Raw genomic sequence first — 22,674 nt, forward strand, 5'->3', positions numbered from 1 at the left:
AGATCTAGGGGAACTAAGACAAGTAATTTTATGCTTGGTTGTCACGCTCTGAAAATAGCTGATCTGTGACACGTTGAGACTTGGTGCATTTATATAGTTAGATTATCGGGATAATCAAAACATGCTTAAAACTTAAAATGCCACGTCCACTTGAAACCCCAGGCCGGCCGGGATCCCTATATTTTGGGGGGAGGAGACACGCACCAAATATAGCTGTTAATTTTGCTGAATCGATTTGTGTGAAAAAGGTCACAAATGCACTCTTTACATGTCCGTTTTATCATATATAGAGGGTTTTTGTGGTGCTGAATTTGCAGCTCAACGAAAGCTAATTCATTCTAGTGTACGACGGGAGACAATTTCACGATTAATTAAAATCTCGACACGATTATTGTGAGTGTTCTTTTCGTCACAACAAAGGATAACATCCCTAATAGTCTTACTGTGAAGCTGTGTGGGACGGACCCCACTGGGACGGACCCTCTCGTTCAATAAGAACCTAGAATGATGAATGGGTACTAATTTACCAAAGGAGAGCTAACGGGGGAAGAAGGGAAAAAACAAGAGTGAGAATGAGAGAGTGTGTTGCAGTGGGTCAGAGGGGTTGGCTGCCAATGGCTCGCTGTTTGTTTGTTTGTTTGTTTGTTTCATGGAGCTGATTTAATTTAATCACTGCAACTGCCTTTCAGGCTCTCTTTCTGGCTGCCTTTCTCGCTTTTCACCACCCCGCTCTTTTATCTCTCTGTGTGTGTGTGTGTGTGTGTGTGTGTGTGTGTGTCTCTGTCTCTGTCTCTCTCTCTCCTTCTTTGTACACATTTCGCGGGACAGGCTATCCCCCCCCACACACAATATTTATATATGATCTCCTTACTACACAACAATGGGACGTGGTGTTTACATAATGCACACTGTATGTGCATCCTTCCACTTGCGTCATCTCTCTCAATAACAGAGCGGGCATTGAGCTTATCAAATGTCATAAAGGGAAGCAGAAAGCACTTCATTGAGACTACTCTCATCAAAGATGGTTAATTTAGAAGGATAGACCATCCCAATTGGAGCCACTAGAGGCGAAATCGAACACAAACAAGTCTAAACGGTCTCCTAAGTCGGCGCCAGTGTCTGACGGAAAATCTCATGAACGTCCTTATGTTTACTGGTGCTAGATCCCACGAGAGTGTGTTGTTGCTGGGACAGGGAAAGGTTTATAATTGAGTAGATTTTATCCTGATTTGTCTCTTTAAAAAAAAAGCGGTTTTAAAGGAGAATTCCATGCTAGAAGGCTTTCTTACCTTTTATTTGTACAGTAGTTGTTACGTCCCCACCAAAGAGGTCCAGGTGTTATTTTGTGCAAAAGCGCATTATTGGCTATTTCCCCTACCATAAGCCCTCAATGAATTGCATTGAATTGCATTGAATTGAATGGGGCTATGGGGTGTTATGCTAATTCACTTATTTCCATCGCTCAAAAATCAATACTTTTTGTATATATCCTCTCTTCATAATGTAAATAGTATCCCAAGAGGCACACTTTACTACTTATTCAGATGGAAATAAGCGAATTAGCACAACAACCCAACCCCATTGAGGGCTTATATTAGGGGAAATAGCCAATAATGCACGTTTGCACAAAATAACACCTGGATTTCTTTGTTGGCGGCGACGTATCAACTACAAATAAAGGTAAGAAAGCCTTCTAGCATGGAATTCTCCTGTTCTGTGGCTGGCGACGATCGGGTCCAATATTTAGTTCAGTGACCATGGGATAGGACAAAAAAATTGTTCAGAAGCTGTGTCCATGGGCAAATGCAATAGTATATAGTATTATGCAATGGCATAAGGGCAAGTGCAATAGTATATAGTATATAATATATTCCCCCATGGTCCCCCCCTACTGATGATGAATTGCACATGAACTTCAGACTCTGTTCCATCTATTTATTTTATCTACTTTTTATTTTATTGGTGTACTTTACTACTATTTTAACGGTGCATTAGGATACTTATTAATGGGTTGAGATGACTTGACTGGACTGGACTATGACGGGCTAACAGTTTTATGCCCCATCAGTGTTTATTTTTCTTTGTCCTTTCTGTTCTCACTGTTGATACTGTTATATGTTATGGTTGCACTAAACGGAATTTCGTTGTATGTCTCATACAGTGACAATAAAGATCTAATCTTATCTTATGACACGATTATTTCACATCAATTTATTTGGTGATGTCTCATTCATACAGGTGGATGATTTGTCGTGAAAAATCTACCTAGTTTCGAAACATTCACATATCTTTATCGTTCTGTGTGTTACACAGCAGTTTAAAATGAATGTGACTTAATCGCACTGGTGTGTACAGACCATAATCCTTCATGTTTTAGTACTCTTTCAGGCTGTGTGTGTGAGTGTGTGTGTGTGTGTGTGTGTGTGTGTGTGTGTGTGTGTGTGTGTGTGTGTGTGTGTGTGTGTGTGTGTTTCTTTGAGTAGAGGAAATATACTCGTCTGTCTATCTCGCCCTGAGGACTCTTGCTACATTTCCTGCCTTTCATCTGCAAGGTCTTTGATTCTGCTGCTTCCCAGCTTGGCTGCAGTGAGGAGGTTGTGTGCACCATGTGCATGTGTTGAAACATCTTGCCTCTAATGGCAGCAGTGACACCCTTTCAATGTACTGTAACTGCACATATTGCCTCATTTGACAGTTTTTCAATCTCATAATCTATTGCCTACAGTATGTGCTTGCAATCAGTTAACTTATTTGACACTTTTTAAAGGTCAGGTCTTTTATGCATTATAATCGCATTTATAATGCATTATAATGGTCTTATAAGGTGCATTATAACACTAACACTCGTTATAGATGTTTATAATCATGTATTATGGCTTATAACAGCGTGTTATATATAACGTATTATTATTATAAGTGCTGGTCATAATGCATTATAAGCTCAGTGGAACAGCACATAGCAATCGCAGTCGATCGACTATTAATGAATGCGTTGTTAATCGTTAATTCTCCTCATCTGCGGATATTTGCGGATATAACTTCACGTCTGCACCTGTGCATCTCTAGTGTACAACAGACCATCAGTGTCCAAGTCAGACACACCAACAAATAAGAATGGTCTCTGCTTGTTGCTAACATACCTATGCAATGGCAAAACATGCACGCCGGCAGCAGCATGATCTTAATCCATTTTTGGCGGGAACCCCTTTTGGTGTTAGCATCATGTCATGCTTTAGCTATTGAAAAATAGCAGATCTACAAGCTCATAGCGCGCCACCGAGTGGCGCGCTACGAGCTTGTAGGTCTGCTATTTTTTTTTAATCGAAGAACGACTGACATGGAAACATAGCTTTTTCAGAAAACTGTTGGGATGTAGAATACATTTTTAGAATCTGATCTCAGGTCAAAATGGGTCAAGGTAATTGGACGAACAGACAGTGGCAGTGGTGTTGTATTCCCAAGCAGCGGTGGCTAAATGTTTACCTGAACCAGTTTACAGACTGCCTGCTGTCAGTGGCCACGACAGTAGTAGCCCTGTCCCCTCTATCCAATGACAGCGACTAGTGCTGCCAGAATTGGCCAAAAATGAATATTCGAATATTCCTTTTAAAACGCCACATGTATTTGAACAATTTTCAAATGATTTCGAATGTATATGATTTTAATATGAATATGATATGAATATTGTAGAATAATATGCTGTAAAACGTTCTCTTTCTTTATATATATGGTCCGGTCCTGTATGGGCTGTGGTTGGTGCTTCACTAACACTGACTAGAGTTTTGTGTTCCCAGTGCCCATAGTGATTTAACACACAGGCCGAGTCATAACTTTGGTCGGCTGGCAGAGTTTTCTTCTTTTCTGCTGTGTTGTGTGTCGCTCACTCTCGTGCTTGCGCTCTTGCTTGCTCTCTCTCTCGCTCTCTCTATCCCCATATCTGCCCCAGACACTTCAACTTGAAAGGTTTGAGTAGAAGCTAGATGATGAACTGTCAGATGATCAGTGAAATGATGCAAGCTGAAGACGAGAACCAAGGAGTCGATTAGACTACAGTAGCTTCTTTTTTTGCTTTGGTGTCTATTAATCAGCGTGAAATTAACAGAAGGTATGGATAGAGCTGTCAAAATTATGAAATTGTACTTGACGATTCCTCACTGCTTTTGGAACATATGACAATTTGACAAATAACATGAATATTAAATATACAAACAAATTACTGACATATTTAATCATTTTATACTAAATGTAATAATGTAAAACACAATCAGAGATAGCTGATCTACAAGGTTACGGTGTCACTTTGTGACGCGCTTTTGCAAAGTTTCAGTGATTATCCCAAATAATTGTGGTTATGTAGTAATTGATTTCAGAGCCTTTTCACAGCTCAATATCTCCGAAGAGGGAAACATTCAAGCGGTTGTTTGACACGGTGGTGTTTATGATCGACCATCATGTTTGTTTTCCCTACTTAGCTGCTCCCGTCTGGCCGTCTGGCCGGACGAGTTATTTCGAGCCTGGGTCAGATAGGGATATTGGTCTGAATGTGGCCAGAAGGGAAACCAAACCAGCCTGCAAACACCACACCCATAAAAGAAAAGAACACAATTTCTGCGTCAAAAGTATACATCAAGGCTCTCGGGTACCGGGCTCGGCCTGAACAGGTTGAGAACAAACTGCTATAGATGAGCTTTATCCAGGCTGGAATTGGACGCAATGTCATAATTATGCAGGAACGCATATGGCTAGTTGTACATTTCCCATCATGTTCGTTCACACACATTGTGGAAAGATTTTGTCTTGTAGATGGAACAACACACCTTAATTCTAAAAACAACCACTGTTTATTTGACAAAGAATTAATTAGCCTTTCATAGGCTCATAATAATAACACCCATGTTTAACTGTCAACCACTTTTTGTCCTCCTATTTAGACCAAACTGCATATTTGAGAGAGGTAGGTTTTGATTACAGTAAATCACAATGTAAACAAGGGTATAGTCGTGAGAGCAGCATGAGTCATGCGTCGGTCAGTGTTGCCATGTCTGCTTAAGCGACTTTGGCTGCCTTGTTTTTCTGTAAAGTGACTTGTAAAATATTGGGTTTTTGGGCTCGTTTCTAAAGTGTAGAACTATTTGGGCTTGTTTCCTAATGTGGCTTAAACCAGTGGTTCTCAAACATTTTCATGTCGGGGACCCACAAATGAATCTATCTGTCCACCTCTAGGTGCCACATTTGTGTTTTTATCTTTCAGATGTTTGACTTTTTGTTTTTGCTTCAAGATTTTCTTTTGAAAATAGCACAGCAGTGAGCTTGTAATTCGGCTATTTCCAAATAGCATAATGTGTATATAGGTTCAAAATGCTCCTGTGGCCTATATAGTTGGTTCTTTTGGGCTGTTTTTCTTAGACCTGGTTGTTTATTTCTCTCACAAAATCTGGCAACACTGGCTTCAGGTTTTTAAATAAATCATGGGTGCTTTTCAAGGAGACATGGATCTGGATGTGAGGCTGTGTGTATCAGATTATGTGTGCGTAAAGGGATATGATTGACCTAATGCTGTCCACAGATTATGAGTCTGCTAATCCTACAGTAGGTGTAGGGAAGGATTCACCCGACAGACAGATTGACACTAGAAAGAGTGCAATGATACAATTTTACAATGTACATTTTATGCATTTATCAGACGCTCATAATCAAGAGAGTAAGCAAGGAAAACATGCATAGAAATAGTAAATATGTAAAATATAATACAAATCAAATATTGACTACACTATACTACAAACTACACTATAGGATGCCAGTTCAACAAATGAACCAAGCATACCAGGAAACTGTACATAACATGCTATCTAAATTAATTTTAAAGTTAACTTTATGCAAACTGGCATTTTATGACAAAATTGTCTTAATTCAGTTGTTTTACAGTTTTCAAATGCAAGTCTGACAATCGCACGATGTTACGTACTTCTGTACACGATGTAGTGAAAATGCGTGATTTCTTTCTACGTCCGAGCATAGACATGGTAACGCCCCGCCTGCCTCTGATTGGCCTACCGACACTGCCTGTCTTGCCTGTCCTCCGAGATACAAGGGTACTCCGTGGTGGGAAATAATACAGTACAAGAGAATGTCAATAGGCGGCAGTAACTTGTAACTTTAATTTTTTGTAGAAGAGCTCCCGACCGGATCATACAGACTTTTGAAACAGAGACCAGGCTTTCCTCCGAGGTGGTGGAAAGCCTGGTGAGGCGAGGTTACATGCTGGATAGTCTGCCGCAAGGTTTTCTTTTTGCAGATAAGTAAGCATGGGATGGGACCGAGGCTACGAGGCTACTCCGTGGTGGGAAATAAATAAATAATACAAGTACGATATAATACAAGAGAATGACAGCTTGGCACGTAGAAGAGGCAAACTAATATTGTTTATGCCGTTGGCCTGTTTATTTGTATACATTACATACAGTACAATACATTATTGTACTGTAAAAAGGTCTCTTTTCCCTTGATCTTTATCTTTTTAGTATTAGTTTACTATAATTAGATTAATACACGGTAATCAACACTAACACTTTAATTTAGAACACAGCCAAATCAGTTTTTCACTCAATTATTCAATTAAAGCAAACGGTACAAACAATATTGGTTTGCCTCTTCTACAAAAATGAAGTGTCTGTACTCTGTCACGCAGTGAAAATCTGTTCCCACACACACACACGTTTGACAAGCAGTAGGTCTGTTTGTTTCTCTCTCTCCTGCAGTCACCTCCATCAAACCGTTGAGTTTCACAGGCGGCCTGAGGACTGAGAAACGAGCAACCAGGTCTATGAAAACAAGCCCAAAAGAAGCGACTAACACAAAAGCACTTTAAAACCTATACAAGTTCACAATGCGTCACAATGTCTAAATGGACCCTTACGAGTCTGTAGCTCCCGAGAGTGTACAAATGGAACAGAATGGACCCGTAACCGTAAGGGTACAGGGTGGAGTTTTTAAATGTAAAAGTTTTGAGAACCACCAGTATTGTAATTGCATAGCAGACGTGAAGACCACATAGCAGCTCTGACAGCATGATAGAACTGGTTCTGGAAATGGTTCCACATGTGATGATGGAACTGATTCCGGTCCGTTCCTTAATGCGGGATCCGGATCTGGATCCCAAACCTACCTATTGTCCCTGTGTGGTTGTCACAAAATCCCAAGGCATGTCTGGATTTGCAATGTTTGGGAATCACTGTACTACGCACATGGATTAAAGTTCTCAGACGCCACGACTGATTTCGGTCATTTGGATTCCATAGTCAGGAAGTTGCACCGCAAAAATGTCCGATCTACAAGCTCTCAATGTGTCAATTGATAGAGGCCGTCTTTTCTTTTCTGCAATCATGTATACGGTCCTCATGCCAATGTGAATGTAGACGGTGTCGGTTATAATGCAGCTTGACCACTGCTGATTCAACACCATTAATGACTGACACACACACACACACACACACACACCAGCCTTGTCCCTATAGGTACTATACAGATGCCCTTATATGAAGGACAAGAGTATGGAGGGCAGAACTGTGCGTGCGTGCGCAAATTATAGTAAAATCACAGCTGCTCTAGTAGTCTACTGATAACTATTCATACTTATCAGACAAACTGAAGTTATCCTGGGGCTTAGCTGAATAATTATGAGGTAAACTAGTAGCCTTTGGGGCGCCTATTTATTTATTTATGAAGTAAATGTAAGCTACGTGTGGTATAAGTCTTGGTTTGACCGGGTACCATATGCGTCTTGCGCAGTGCTGTGAACGTGAAAGCATTTTAACTAGGGATGCACAGATGTGACATTTATGGCCAATACCGATAACCGATGTCAACATTGCTGTAATGGTCGATAACGGATATTTACTGATGTCGAATATCTGTATGAAAACAAGTTAAAATTGTGTCCTTTCTGAAAAAGGCATAGAAACACTGAATTGTATTCCAAAAATATATAGCATTTTAAGGCCAACATCGGCCGATACCAAATATGATGACCAATTTATTGTCCATCCAACCGCCACATTCCCAGTGACCGCTTGCTGTCTCCCGTGGATGTTCAAGCATGTGTGTGCTTACGTGTGCATGTGAGATTTTTGATGGCACATTTCTAATTGAATAAAGTACTCCTTACTTACGAAGAATTGTCTTACGTTGGCCTCAAAATGTCTTCCTGACTGAAACAGGACCCAGAGCACAGTAGTTCCTCCTCTCTGTGACAACACATACACACACACACACACACACACACACACACACACGCACATTTCCTGAGTGAAGCAGGGGGTGGTGGGCTTCAATCTGCCCTCTGCAGACTCTGCCAGAGCTTAAAATAACCTCCAGTTTGATTTAACCCTTTTGCGGGTCATGGCTGCTGCTAATGGGATACACACACACACACACGCACTCAGGCTGAATAGAGAAGTCAGTTCTACTGTTGACTTCGTCCTGCGCTGTGTATCTTTCTACATGTTTCATAATTCATTAGTTTGTCCTATAAATATCCTTTTCACAACAGGCATGTTTTCTTTATGCCAGTACATGCTGTTTGTATCAAGAGTACATCCACACAACACGTATATTACGCAAAGATAATATAACGTAATCGTTTAAGATCGAAGTGGGGTGTGGGGAGTCCCAGGGGTCCTTGAGGGGGTACCAGGGCGTTCCCAGAAGTTTTTTTAATGCAGTGTCGAAATAATTTCAAGCTTGTAAGAAATATTATATATATATATATATATATTGGATATTTTACAGGTGTTTACTAAGGGCTATTTGTCCCCAATGGATTATAGTCAAAAGGTCTATTGTACATTACGTATTTCCATTTGCTAGCTGTGAGGAAGTGGACCTCTCTCACTCATGGTGTTATTGTTGCTGTCGGGGCAGAAATAGGCATGACCATGTCACGACAGTCCTCCAAATAACTCCATATGGAGTTATTTGTCAGGCATGCCCAAATATGGAGTATTATATGCAGATGTCAGAACATCATTTTGATGTCAGAACAGGCCAGATCCATATATGGAGATGTCCAGAGGCTGGGCAGGGGCCCTGTCCAGAGCCCGGGCAGTGGCTTTTGTGAGGCTTTCGATCCAACGGACTTGACACCAAGCACTGCACTCCCTGTGGTGGTGTGGAACACGTGTGTTGGTGGGGCGAATGGTTCTCGGGTTATGTGGATTGCAGACGTACTTACACACGTACACAGTAGAAATGTGGTGCATTTTTATATTAGGATGCTCTATGATGTGATGCACTTTGGTTTGACCTTGGTCGTTGGAAATGTGCTATATAAATAAAGTTTTATTTGATTGACCAACTTTTTGTGGGGGGTTTCTGCGTCACAGAAAAGCATCAAAAGTAGCAGATCCGAATATCAAGCTTGTCGATCGGCTACTTTGGCTATTTATTTTTAATTTGAATCCTGGAGTTTCCTGACATGATGTTTCCACGAGACGATTACGTAGCGTAACTCCCTCTTCTCTAGTAGACTGGATTTAGCGCAAACTGGAGTGACGAGATCAAGTCTAAAAACAATGGTGGACCTCCATGTGCAGGTGGAGCAAGAAGTAAAATTGCTGTTTGCAGGCATTCTCTGTGTGAAAATCCCAGTGTCTGTGTGGGTCTCATCTCTTGTTAAGGCTATACATGTATTTACATTTTGCTTTAGCCATTTTAACAAGGAGCAAGGTTGATTATTCACGGCGAATAAAGGCATCAACTTTATGAATAGTTTTGATGTGGAATACTCGCTTGGCAAATGGCAACACTATTTTGTTTCAGTGTTTTAACGACATTTACGGTTTAATTTGGTGATTCTTTCTATCTTGTTTCTTTACACAAGCTCACTTATGCTATCTCACTTTGTCTTTTTTCCTGTTCTTTTTGTCTCCTCTGATCACATGTACGCTGGAGGATCATTTCTGGGTGATGAATGAAGTTGAAAAAGGTTCTATCAGTACATCTCAACTTTTAATGTGTGTTTTGACCGTGAGTTTTCCAAATAAAATTGTACAGTATATATGATGAATCCCTGATTTATGCGGTAATTATTGTAAATAGTGTCTTATAACTGGAAGTGGCCAAGAATGGTGGAAAAATGCAGACTTGAGTTATTCACCCATCTTGTGACATGGATAAGCATCTGTTCTGCCATATAGCAGAAGTGCAGGAGAGAATGCAAATCCTCCAGAGCCTTTTGTCTAGGTATTTCTGTCTAGGTATTTTCAGCTGAATCACTTTTTTTTCTTTTCTTTAAATTTTATCCCACGATTTTGTAACCCAGTTTTCTTTTCACCCAGTGCCAATTATCTAATGTAATCCTGGGCGCTACACTTCCTCTGCCAACCTGGGGGGGCAGCGGACTGACCTCATGCCTCCTTCTATGCATGAGGAATCCAAGCTGCTTCTTTTCACCTGACAGAGGGGAATTTCCCCGGCCGGACGTAGCGCGTGGAAGGGACACGTTATTCCGACCAGTTCCTTTCCCCTCCATCAGGCGCCCCGGCTGGCCAGGGGGAGGTAGTTTTAGAGACCAGGATTACAGCATGTTTTTGTGAGGGTATCTACCCTAGGGGACACGGGGAGAACATGCAAACTCCACACAGAAAGGCCCTTTCGCCAACCCCCGCCTCGGGTATGGGCACTGATGACGCGGAGGAGGGAACACGCCGCCAGTGCCCACAGCGTCCCCAGCGGGACCAACTGTGCCACCGTGCCCCTAGGTGAATCACTTTTGAATCATTTTGACACAAAGCAGGACATTTTCATCACAAAAGCCACTTTCAGACATGCACTGTATTATGGAGGTTTTCCAAAGTTCAAACAGAGGGGATGTATGTACAGTATGAAAGAATGGAATTTCCGGATCAGTATGAGCATACATGCAATGGATGTTATGCGGGCAGGACCCCTAAGTGTGAATTGACACTGATTTTCAGGTGAATTTACATCCAGCGTTTGGACATGTTGATGGTGACGCTTGTATTGTCGATGGCGGGTGGAGCCGAGGTGTTTAGAGAGAGAGACAGAGAACTGAAAACCACTTTAATCATTCTGCTTTTGTATTAGCGTCCGAGTTGGAATATTCGCTGATCGATCATAACTGTCTCTTTACTACTGCGGCTCTTTACTACTGCTGATGCAGTAGCCTAGACGACAAGCAGTGTGTCCTTGGCTGTATATAGAGTAGAGACCAATGTTCTATGAAATATATTGCACTTGATCCTCATGTCTCCCTCAGGCTTATACTTACTTAGACTTACTTAGAGAGTAGCTGATGTGTGTGTCTATTACCCAGACCCTTATCAAACAGACTATTTACCTTTTATGTGTGAACGTGTGTTCATAGGTGAACGTGGCTAAATCCATAAAAAGCTGGATCAAGTAATTCGTTTTTTTAAATCACAAGATTCTTGCACCCTATACCAGAATGCGTTGTCTGCGTCATGAGCCATCCAAGTGATATTATTACTGTCTAATACTCACTCTCACATTGCAGACTGTACTTGTCACAATATTACATAATTGTCTAATCGCAATTATTTGAGATAAATGTTTACAATGCAGCATGAAGTAAGTGGAAGCTTAACTTAAACTTGCAGATCTTTCTGCTATTTTCTTAAGTATAACTTATTTTTTTTAAAGGTCAAGGTAGCTTTTCATATCTGTAAATGTTCAATATTTGTTGCCGAGAAGTAGTGCAGTAGAAGTAAAATAATTGGAAATTGGCATTAGTAAAGTACAAATACCTCAAGATTTTACTCAAGTACAGTGCTTAAGTAAATGTACTTAGTTACTTTTCACCACTGGTACGTATTTGGTTGTGTGCAAGTGTGCTGGCTCCTTGTCTAGAATAGCAGAAGGAAGGAACATGATCATCACACTCTTATCAAGTCACAGACTCTTCTCTTGTGTGTGTGGGTGTGTGTGAACTGTACACGTGTATGTGGTATAGAACTTTCAAAGGCAATGTTGGAGGATCTGATCAGCTGATGGCTGGCTCTCCTGGCCAGCTGAATGATCTCTCGTCTGGACAGACTGGTGACTTTCTGCTCCCGAATGGGGAGGGAGAAAGGTTGAGAAATTCGTGTGGACTAGACCTGTACGTCGGCTACCGGCCTACTTGAAAACGATGCAACTTGGGAACCTAATAATACCCGTTGTCAACTTGTCACATCACCCTGTCTGTGTCCCACATGTAGATCTCTGTATCTGCCTGTGTGTGAAGAGGGCAAACTGGCTGACTGTGACTGTGGTTAAAGGGGAGTTTCGCACAAGCTGTTTTCTTACCGTATATGGAGACACGTATCCATTCGTCATTGAAAAAAAAAAAAAAAAAAAAAACATGCCGAGCCTTTCATAACGAATTAGCGGATTTACCGTCCATGTGGGTCAAACGCTAGAACTTTGAAACTTTGAATCTGTTCTAGATGATGTGACAGGTTAGTCCATGCAGTGTTGTTGCTGCATTCTTCCTGGACTACGCGTGCTGACGTTAGACCCCTTCTACACTTTTCTTAAAGGACCAGTGCCCTATATTTTTATTTATTTTTGCATATGTTTTATTTTTGGGTCAATAATATACATATTATCCACTTACTTTTGTAAAAAAAAGGGTTAGGAAGAAATTCCCCTTTAAGTAGGCTAATCAATTGTCAGGTGTGGGGTTGCCATGGCAATCAATTGGCTGAGGCAGAGGCTGGAAATTGCACAGGTGAGGGGATTTAGGCTGATTTGGCCCACTGGCCTTTTGTGGGAGTTCTGGTGAACTGTGGGTCCGACTCACTCTGATATGAAGTCGGTGAGGCAAACGGTTCTCGAGTTACGTGCATTACAACCATACACCCAAATGCGCACGCATGCAGAGACGTGGCGCATTTATAGTAGGATGGTGTCTGAAAGAACAGGCTCATCATAACAGGCTTCTATCTTTTAATTAACGCCAGTCGGGAGATTATTATTATTATTATTATTATTATTAATAATAATAATTAAATATAATATATAGAGAATTGACATGTAGCACTCATGGATTAAAGCAAATATCTCTATTTGCCTGTGTGTGCATTTGTTGGTGCACATGAAGCAATGGCCATTTCCCTTAACAAGCCAAAACAGCATCGAGAGCAAACATGAAGTCACCATCCTCAGCGGACTCAATTAATTTGTAGTCAGATTTTTCGGACCACAAGGAAGTAAGTCATTTTGATTTCAACGCAGGAGCCTAATGCACCGGTTAACGTTGAATCTGACCTAAATTAGTGACCATAAGGTCATGTTACTCTACACCAAGGTTTCCCAAACCTTTCAGCGAGCGACCCCAAAAATAATCACATTTGAACTGGGGACCCCCCACCCTGGCAAGCACTTGGAATTCTAGGTAATACATTTAGTTTGACTCAGTTCCACAGAAATATTGTGAAAATAGCCTCACAACGCCTACATGAAGCCAAATGGCCATTTCCCTTAACAGGCAAAACAGCATCGAGAGCAAACATGAAGTCACCATCCTCAGCGGACTCAATGAATTTGTAGTCAAGGTTTTCGGACCACAAGGAAGTAAGTAATTTTGATTTCAACACACTAACACAGGAGCCTAATGCACCGGTTAACGTCGAATTAGTGACCATAAGGTCATGTTACTCTACACCAAGGTTTCCCAAACCTTTCAGCGAGCGACCCCAAAATTTGAACTGGGGACCCCCCACCCTGGCAAGCACTTGGAATTCTAGGTAATACATTTAGTTTGACTCAGTTCCACAGATATAGAAATTAGAAATATTGTGAAAATAGCCTCACAACGCCTCTCACTGTGAGGCGTTGTGAGCTTTAGATCCACTGTGGTTCACTCCCTTGGAGTGCCAACTGCCAACCCCCAATTTGGGAACCAATGCTATAGTCTACAGTCTACACAACACATGCATGACATACTGAAACCAGTGTAAGTCTAAATGCTTAACCACTATATACTTTGTCGTGCGATGGAGAGCGAAAAATAGATCTATATAAGCTTGTAGCTTTTTCACTTTAGGGACACCGCATAAAATGTGAACGAATGTGGGGTTAAAATGTGAACGCTAGGGGCTGGCAACTGCCATGATCGCTCCATGGGACCCCAAATAACAGCCCTGCATGCTTCACATCTAGCCTAGCACATCAGACTGAAACCAGTCCCTCGGCTGTCCTCAACAGGAAATACTTCTTCTAACTGGCATTCAGAGAGCATCTGGCACACAAAACGCCAGCCTTGTTCACAATCACACAGCCATGAAATAGAGAAAGAGTCACACCATCAACCTTTTTCAAATCTAACTCCGTACTGCAAACAAGCCCCCAGGGCATTTTGAGACCTGGAGCCACCCGTTTGGCTATTTTGGAATTTGAATCCTGAAAAGTAACAGTTTTGGATGAGGTTTCCCCCCCGACAGGCAATATATTTCTTTGAATAAATGTTTTTTTCAGAAACTTTTAGAATTCATTTTAGAACGGCCGCAGGCCTAAATGGGGTAAAACAGTAATGCTATAGTGTTTTCTATGTGTCAATAAAGTATTCCATCAAATACTTTGCGTGCGTACTACACACAGTTACATACGTGTGAGTGTGTGCGCGTGCATGCGTGCACGTGCTGCCCTAGCAAGTGTCGGTGTGTTAATGTCCATGTGTGCTATTCAGTTCCAATACGGAACATCAGGCTCCAGTTACACACAGCTATTCTGGGAGAGTAACGCACACGTACACACACACACACACACACACAACATGCAGCAAGCACACACATTTTCTTCTTTGATATCACTATACTGTAACTACTGTATGACACAAATTTAATGATTTGGAGGTAAAGAACTCTGTAGAGCCCTGGGCTGAAATACATTGTATTGCATGGAATCAGAACGGAATCGAAATGGAAGCAGAGAGAACAGGTGGTGTTGGATCCCAGCAGTAGAGAATAACACCTTGCAGGCTTTAACCACTTGAACCCCATACTTGGTCGACCCGGAGTCCCTCAGGGCTTGATACTAGGTGACTTTTCTTTTTTTTTTTAACTAAAGTAATAATAATAAAAAGTTTTCAAATTTGTAAAAGATGCCTGTTAAGTTTAGGCATAACGGACAAGGAGCCGCGCAACATGGGGCCCTAAATATGTTCACTGAAAATAGCCGAGCCGATTGACAAGCTCGCAACGCGTTGTGAGCTTGTCGATCTGCTATTTACTGCAAAAGTATACGGGTGCTGGGGTTTAAGGGGTTAAATCCACTGGAGTTCATGATATTTCGGTGAATAAAAAGTCACTCTGATCTCCTGAAGAATCAACATACTGTTTCTCTTTGTCGCCCTATTTCTCTCACACTCTCTCTGTCTCTCTCTCAGCACCATACGAGGGGGGCGTGTGGAAGGTGCGAGTAGACCTCCCAGACAAATACCCTTTCAAATCACCATCAATAGGTAGGCAATGGGAATAGCTTTAGAACTCAGGATTACAAGCCTGTGTTGGTTTCAGTACAATCTCTCCTTTTTCTCCCCCCCTTTTTTCCCTTTATCTGTAATTTTCTCTTTCTTTTGCAGGATTCATGAATAAGATTTTCCATCCCAACATTGATGAAGCGTAAGTTGATAACAGTCATTCATTTTGATGTCTGTGCATTGAAATATTTTGTTGGGTTTTTGCAGTCATGCAAATGTTTTTATTATTGTGACTGCATATATACCCATGTGTTGACAACTTGTTAGAACGGTAGGCTGTTGGTATGGTCAAACCTGGCCTTTTTATACCCTTATTTTTTAATCCAAATTCAAATTGGAATCACGAAAATAGCCGATTGGCTGTTTCTGCCATGCAATACTATTGTATGATGGAGTAAATATTATGACTACAGTCACAAACCCAAACCAACACATGTAATATTGTCCTCAATGTTGAGAAAAATATCCAGTTGTTTTTATTAGTTTGTATTTCCCCTTTAGATTAAACAGTGCAATGCATTGTGGGATGTAGGGCACCACTGAACATGAATGTGATCATAATCTGCTATACAGCTTTACTGCTGCAATGCGATGATTCTAAAGCCAAATGACCTGACCTCCACTTCACCGTGTGTGTGTGTGTGTGTGTGTGTGTGTGTGTGTGTGTGTGTGTGTGTGTGTGCACGCGCGCCCGTGCCCATGCTTATTTTGACCACGCAGAGAAATCACATATCTGCTGTCACTATGCTTTAAAGGCATACAGACACACACACACACTATAATCCACCCCCCCCCCCCCAGTGATCTGCTAACTCCAGTCTCTCTTCCATCTCCAGGTCAGGGACAGTGTGTTTAGATGTTATCAACCAGACATGGACAGCCCTTTATGGTGAGTGTGTGTGTGTGTGTGTGTGTGTGTGTGTGTGTGTGTGTGCGCGCGCACGCGCGCCTGTTAGTGTCCTATACTATGTGTGTGGCCCCTGCTAGTGTCCTATAGGCCTCTGTATCACTGTGTGGCCCCTGCTAGTGTCCTATAGGTCTCTGTATCACTGTGTGGCCCCTGCTAGTGTCCTATAGGTCTCTGTATCACTGTGTGGCCCCTGCTAGTGTCCTATAGGTCTCTGTATCACTGTGTGGCCCCTGCTAGTGTCCTATAGACCTCTGTATCACTGTGTGTGGCCCCTGCTAGTGTACTATAGACCTCTGTATCACTGTGTGGCCCCTGCTAGTGTCCTATAGGTCTCTGTATCACTGTGTGGCCCCTGCTAGTGTCCTATAGGTCTCTGTATCACTGTGTGGCCCCTGCTAGTGTCCTATAGGTCTCTGTATCACTGTGTGGCCCCTGCTAGTGTCCTATAGACCTCTGTATCACTGTGTGGCCCCTGCTAGTGTCCTATAGACCTCTGTATCACTGTGTGGCCCCTGCTAGTGTCCTATAGACCTCTGTATCACTGTGTGGCCCCTGCTAGTGTACTATAGACCTCTGTATCACTGTGTGGCCCCTGCTAGTGTCCTATAGACCTCTGTATCACTGTGTGGCCCCTGCTAGTGTCCTATAGACCTCTGTATCACTGTGTGGCCCCTGCTAGTGTCCTATAGGTCTCTGTATCACTGTGTGGCCCCTGCTAGTGTCCTATAGACCTCTGTATCACTGTGTGGCCCCTGCTAGTGTACTATAGACCTCTGTATCACTGTGTGGCCCCTGCTAGTGTCCTATAGACCTCTGTATCACTGTGTGGCCCCTGCTAGTGTCCTGTAGACCTCTGTATCACTGTGTGGCCCCTGCTAGTGTCCTATAGACCTCTGTATCACTGTGTGTGGCCCCTGCTAGTGTCCTATAGACCTCTGTATCACTGTGTGGCCCCTGCTAGTGTCCTGTAGACCTCTGTATCACTGTGTGGCCCCTGCTAGTGTCCTATAGTCCTCTGTATCACTGTGTGGCCCCTGCTAGTGTCCTATAGACCTCTGTATCACTGTGTGTGGCCCCTGCTAGTGTCCTATAGGTTTCTGTATCACTGTGTGTGGCCCCTGCTAGTGTCCTATAGGTCTCTGTATCACTGTGTGGCCCCTGCTAGTGTCCTATAGGTCTCTGTATCACTGTGTGTGGCCCCTGCTAGTGTACTATAGACCTCTGTATCACTGTGTGGCCCCTGCTAGTGTACTATAGACCTCTGTATCACTGTGTGGCCCCTGCTAGTGTACTATAGACCTCTGTATCACTGTGTGGCCCCTGCTAGTGTCCTATAGACCTCTGTATCACTGTGTGGCCCCTGCTAGTGTCCTATAGGTTTCTGTATCACTGTGTGGCCCCTGCTAGTGTCCTATAGACCTCTGTATCACTGTGTGTGGCCCCTGCTAGTGTCCTATAGACCTCTGTATCACTGTGTGGCCCCTGCTAGTGTACTATAGACCTCTGTATCACTGTGTGGCCCCTGCTAGTGTACTATAGACCTCTGTATCACTGTGTGGCCCCTGCTAGTGTCCTATAGACCTCTGTATCACTGTGTGGCCCCTGCTAGTGTCCTATAGACCTCTGTATCACTGTGTGGCCCCTGCTAGTGTCCTATAGGCCTCTTTATCACTGTGTGGCCCCTGCTAGTGTACTATAGACCTCTGTATCACTGTGTGGCCCCTGCTAGTGTCCTATAGGTCTCTGTATCACTGTGTGGCCCCTGCTAGTGTCCTATAGACCTCTGTATCACTGTGTGGCCCCTGCTAGTGTCCTATAGGCCTCTGTATCACTGTGTGGCCCCTGCTAGTGTCCTATAGGTCTCTGTATCACTGTGTGGCCCCTGCTAGTGTCCTATAGACCTCTGTATCACTGTGTGGCCCCTGCTAGTGTCCTATAGACCTCTGTATCACTGTGTGGCCCCTGCTAGTGTCCTATAGACCTCTGTATCACTGTGTGGCCCCTGCTAGTGTCCTATAGTCCTCTGTATCACTGTGTGGCCCCTGATAGTGTCCTATAGACCTCTGTATCACTGTGTGTGGCCCCTGCTAGTGTCCTATAGGTCTCTGTATCACTGTGTGGCCCCTGCTAGTGTCCTATAGACCTCTGTATCACTGTGTGGCCCCTGCTAGTGTCCTATAGGTTTCTGTATCACTGTGTGGCCCCTGCTAGTGTCCTATAGGCCTCTGTATCACTGTGTGGCCCCTACTAGTGTCCTATAGGCCTCTGTATCACTGTGTGGCCCCTGCTAGTGTCCTATAGACCTCTGTATCACTGTGTGGCCCCTGCTAGTGTCCTATAGACCTCTGTATCACTGTGTGGCCCCTGCTAGTGTCCTATAGGCCTCTGTATCACTGTGTGGCCCCTGCTAGTGTCCTATAGACCTCTGTATCACTGTGTGTGGCCCCTGCTAGTGTCCTGTAGACCTCTGTATCACTGTGTGGCCCCTGCTAGTGTCCTATAGACCTCTGTATCACTGTGTGTGGCCCCTGCTAGTGTCCTATAGGTCTCTGTATCACTGTGTGGCCCCTGCTAGTGTCCTATAGACCTCTGTATCACTGTGTGGCCCCTGCTAGTGTCCTATAGGCCTCTGTATCACTGTGTGGCCCCTGCTAGTGTCCTATAGACCTCTGTATCACTGTGTGGCCCCTGCTAGTGTCCTATAGACCTCTGTATCACTGTGTGGCCCCTGCTAGTGTCCTATAGACCTCTGTATCACTGTGTGGCCCCTGCTAGTGTCCTATAGACCTCTGTATCACTGTGTGGCCCCTGCTAGTGTCCTATAGGCCTCTGTATCACTGTGTGGCCCCTGCTAGTGTCCTATAGGCCTCTGTATCACTGTGTGGCCCCTGCTAGTGTACTATAGACCTCTGTATCACTGTGTGTGGCCCCTGCTAGTGTACTATAGACCTCTGTATCACTGTGTGGCCCCTGCTAGTGTCCTATAGGTCTCTGTATCACTGTGTGTGGCCCCTGCTAGTGTCCTATAGGTCTCTGTATCACTGTGTGTGGCCCCTGCTAGTGTCCTATAGACCTCTGTATCACTGTGTGTGGCCCCTGCTAGTGTCCTGTAGACCTCTGTATCACTGTGTGTGTGGCCCCTGCTAGTGTCCTGTAGACCTCTGTATCACTGTGTGTGGCCCCTGTTCATGTCCTGTGGACACATACAGTAGTGGCCCTAATCCTCTTAGTAGTCTGCCTCCCATCAACACTAATGAGCTAATACTCTGAGCCAGCAAGGTCAGGAAACATTTTACAGAGAGAGAGAGAGAGAGAGAGAGAGAGAGAGAGAGAGATGATTACGTACGCACACACTCCATTTCCATTGACATACTGTACAAGGCAGCCGAAAAACATGGCAACATTGTAACTTTGAACTTCAAATATCCTTCCGGGAATTTGTTTCTGCAGTGGGGGGGTAACAACAGTCACAAACAAACACAGATATGCCTATGCTGCACCTATTCCATCATTATGGAGATTCAAATACAAGCTAATGAATAAATAATAATATAACGTTGCCAACTTGCCAACAATCGAAACATGTTGCACTGGTGTGTGAATCCATGGCTCTTGTCTTACGCCAAAGCTCCACGTTGCGTAAAAAAAGATCTATCTTTTGTCCTCCTCGGCAAGTGCCAGTTCTGAGGGGCTAATCTCTCTGCTTGTGTTTGTAGAATGTCAATCAATGTGGACTTTGACTTTAAAGAACAGAAGTCAGGAGTGGAAGCCCCCGACAGAGAAAACAAGCTCATCACTGAAGCATTATGTGGATTGTTTTTTTCCTCTTATTGTTTTTTTTTCCCTCTTATTGATGAAATCACCTAAACATGGCAACACAAAGGATGTTTATTTATGCTACTTTAATGGAGCCCACAGTGACACCCGGTGGATGAGATCAGCATCACAGGTTCTCTTAGTGAAATGGATTAGTGGAGTCATTCCTCTGGTTGAGGCTATTAAGCCTGAGGATTTCACTTTTATGTCTGGATGCAGTGTGAGTATGCTATGCATTCTGACGCTATGCACCCCACCCCACCCCACCCCACCCACTCCCTCCTCCATGATTGGCATCTGTGTAAATCGATCATGGCGGGTTTCGTGGCTGCACTTAATCAGTGTTCATTTGGCAGATTTATCCGTGCAGGCTCAGTCGTTTGATTACATCATCCACATCAGCGTGGTGACTGACTGTAACACAAATGTATTAACTCTGTCAGGTTAAGTGTAAAAGTTAAATGTAAAAGTTCACTCCAGCCATTTGATTTTTTGATATACCCCATCACACGAGGTCCATGCATTCTTTGTTTTTGCTAATCAACTACGGAATATTACGGTGGCTTCATTACGTTGTCTACAGTAGACAGACAAGACCGACAGGCTAATTCAGGTTGTAATGTCATGATGTTGTGTTCGTCCCACTCCACAGATCTGACCAACATCTTTGAGTCGTTTCTGCCGCAGCTGCTGGCGTACCCCAACCCCATCGACCCCCTTAATGGAGACGCAGCCGCCATGTACCTCCACCGACCAGAGGAGTACAAACAGAAAATTAAAGGTAAGGTACTGCCGGTCACTTATTGGACCGGCCAGAAACCTTATCTCCATATTAACTCACAACATTTGAGAGAGAGAGTTTAGTTGTTCTTTATTGTCACCTTATTAGGATTAGCTGTGTCCTAAAACACAACTAATCCATGTATAAAAATGATACATAAAGACAAGACATTTTACATTAAAATGTATAGTCCATACATACGTAAATAATAATTTTATGAAGACCTATAAGTCAAATTAAAATGCATTAAATCAACCTAGTACATCTTTGTTCTCCAACAATGTCTGCAGTTCTATCTTACCTGCTGCAAATCCCTCGATCTCTCTTTTTGTGTGTTCTGTCTCTCTTATTCTCTCTCTTTCTCTGTCACAGAGTACATCCAGAAATATGCAACGGAGGAGGCTCTGAAGGAGCAGGAGGAAGGAGCAGGCGACTCCTCGTCAGAAAGCTCCATGTCAGACTTCTCAGAGGACGAGGCCCAGGACATGGAGTTGTAGTGATGGGAGATCCCCCCCCCCCCCTTTCCCTCCTCCTCTTCCAGTGGTTCTCAACCTTTTCAGACAGACCGCGACCCCCCCCCCCCCCCCCCCCCCCCAAAAAAAATATATATATAATTTTAACCGGGACCCCCCCCACCCTGACAAGCACTTGGAATTGTAGGAGTTGAGGCATTACAGGTATTTGACTCTATTCCGCAGATAAATATTGTGAAAATAGCTGATCTACAAGCTCATAGATCGGCTATTTTTCCAATTCCCGCCTCCTGCACCAATGTTTAACCCGTTTTTTATAGTATAGTATAGTTTGTTGATTACTTGAGAAATGGTCTTTTTTCTTTTCTTCAGGTAGTAAAAAGGGCTTAAAAGTCTTTAAATTGTCACTTCACTGTCATCTTGGGAGCCCCGCTGGGGGTCTCGACCTACAGATTGAGAACCATTGCTCCAGTATAGTACAGCCCCCCCCCCCCCCCCCCGCTCCCCACAGAGACTATATTTGATTTCCTAACCATGAGAAAAACATACTTATATTCATATTTAAACAAGATGATTTCTTTTTTCTTTTTTTTTATTATGATTATTATGATGATTATTATTACTACTACTACTAAACAAGGATTTTTATGGATATCTTTATCATTTGGTGTATATGACCCCCACCGCCGCCCTGCCCCCAGTCTGTTCTTTGCCCCAAATGTTGCTGTCACTGTTCTCCGCCCCTCCCTTTAAGGTGTGTGTGTGTGTGTGTGTGTGTGTGTGTGTGTGTGTGTGTGTGTGTGTGTGTGTGTGTGTGTGTGTGTGTGTGTGTGTGTGTGTGTGTGTGTGTGTGTGTGTGTGTGTGTGTGTGTGTGTGTGTGTGTGTGTGTGTGTGTGTGCGCGCGCTTGTGTGTGTTCGTTCGTATGCGTGCATGCAGCAGTAGCCTGGATCCAGCCCCCTTTAATGACCTGCTCATTTTTCATATTCACGTCTAGGGTCATATTTCATATCCGCTCGCTCGCCTCAAAACCATAATGATGTCTTGTTTGTTGGGATTTGGCTGCTTGACGATGCTGTTCAAAGTGTGTTTGTTTACATGAAACCAACGTTAGCAAGAGCGCTCACTCAGCAGCCAACCAATCACAGGCCCTGGGGAAGCATTCAGACAAAGTCATCATTTCCGGGACCGTC

The 22,674-nt window shown here is 43.3% G+C and overlaps 1 protein-coding gene across 2 annotated transcripts in view; it reads left to right on the forward strand.

The window, feature by feature from the left end:
- Positions 1–21,584, forward strand: part of ube2h (ubiquitin-conjugating enzyme E2H) — a 36,700-nt gene extending 15,116 nt beyond the window's left edge. The window contains exons 2-7 of one of the 2 annotated variants that reach the window (XM_083758059.1): positions 13,520–13,596; positions 15,410–15,484; positions 15,605–15,644; positions 16,339–16,391; positions 20,881–21,009; positions 21,382–21,584. In XM_083758059.1, the coding sequence (XP_083614185.1) occupies positions 13,520–13,596; positions 15,410–15,484; positions 15,605–15,644; positions 16,339–16,391; positions 20,881–21,009; positions 21,382–21,506 (499 nt within the window). In that variant the 3' untranslated portion in view covers positions 21,507–21,584. Of the gene's footprint in view, positions 1–13,519; positions 13,597–15,015; positions 15,062–15,409; positions 15,485–15,604; positions 15,645–16,338; positions 16,392–20,880; positions 21,010–21,381 lie in introns of those variants that run through there. The other variant, XM_083758060.1, reaches the window with a different exon arrangement.
- Positions 21,585–22,674: the final 1,090 nt, after the last annotated feature.

Source organism: Protomyctophum parallelum, assembly GCF_964188405.1.
Source record: "Protomyctophum parallelum genome assembly, chromosome: 22".
NCBI lineage: Eukaryota > Metazoa > Chordata > Actinopteri > Myctophiformes > Myctophidae > Protomyctophum > Protomyctophum parallelum.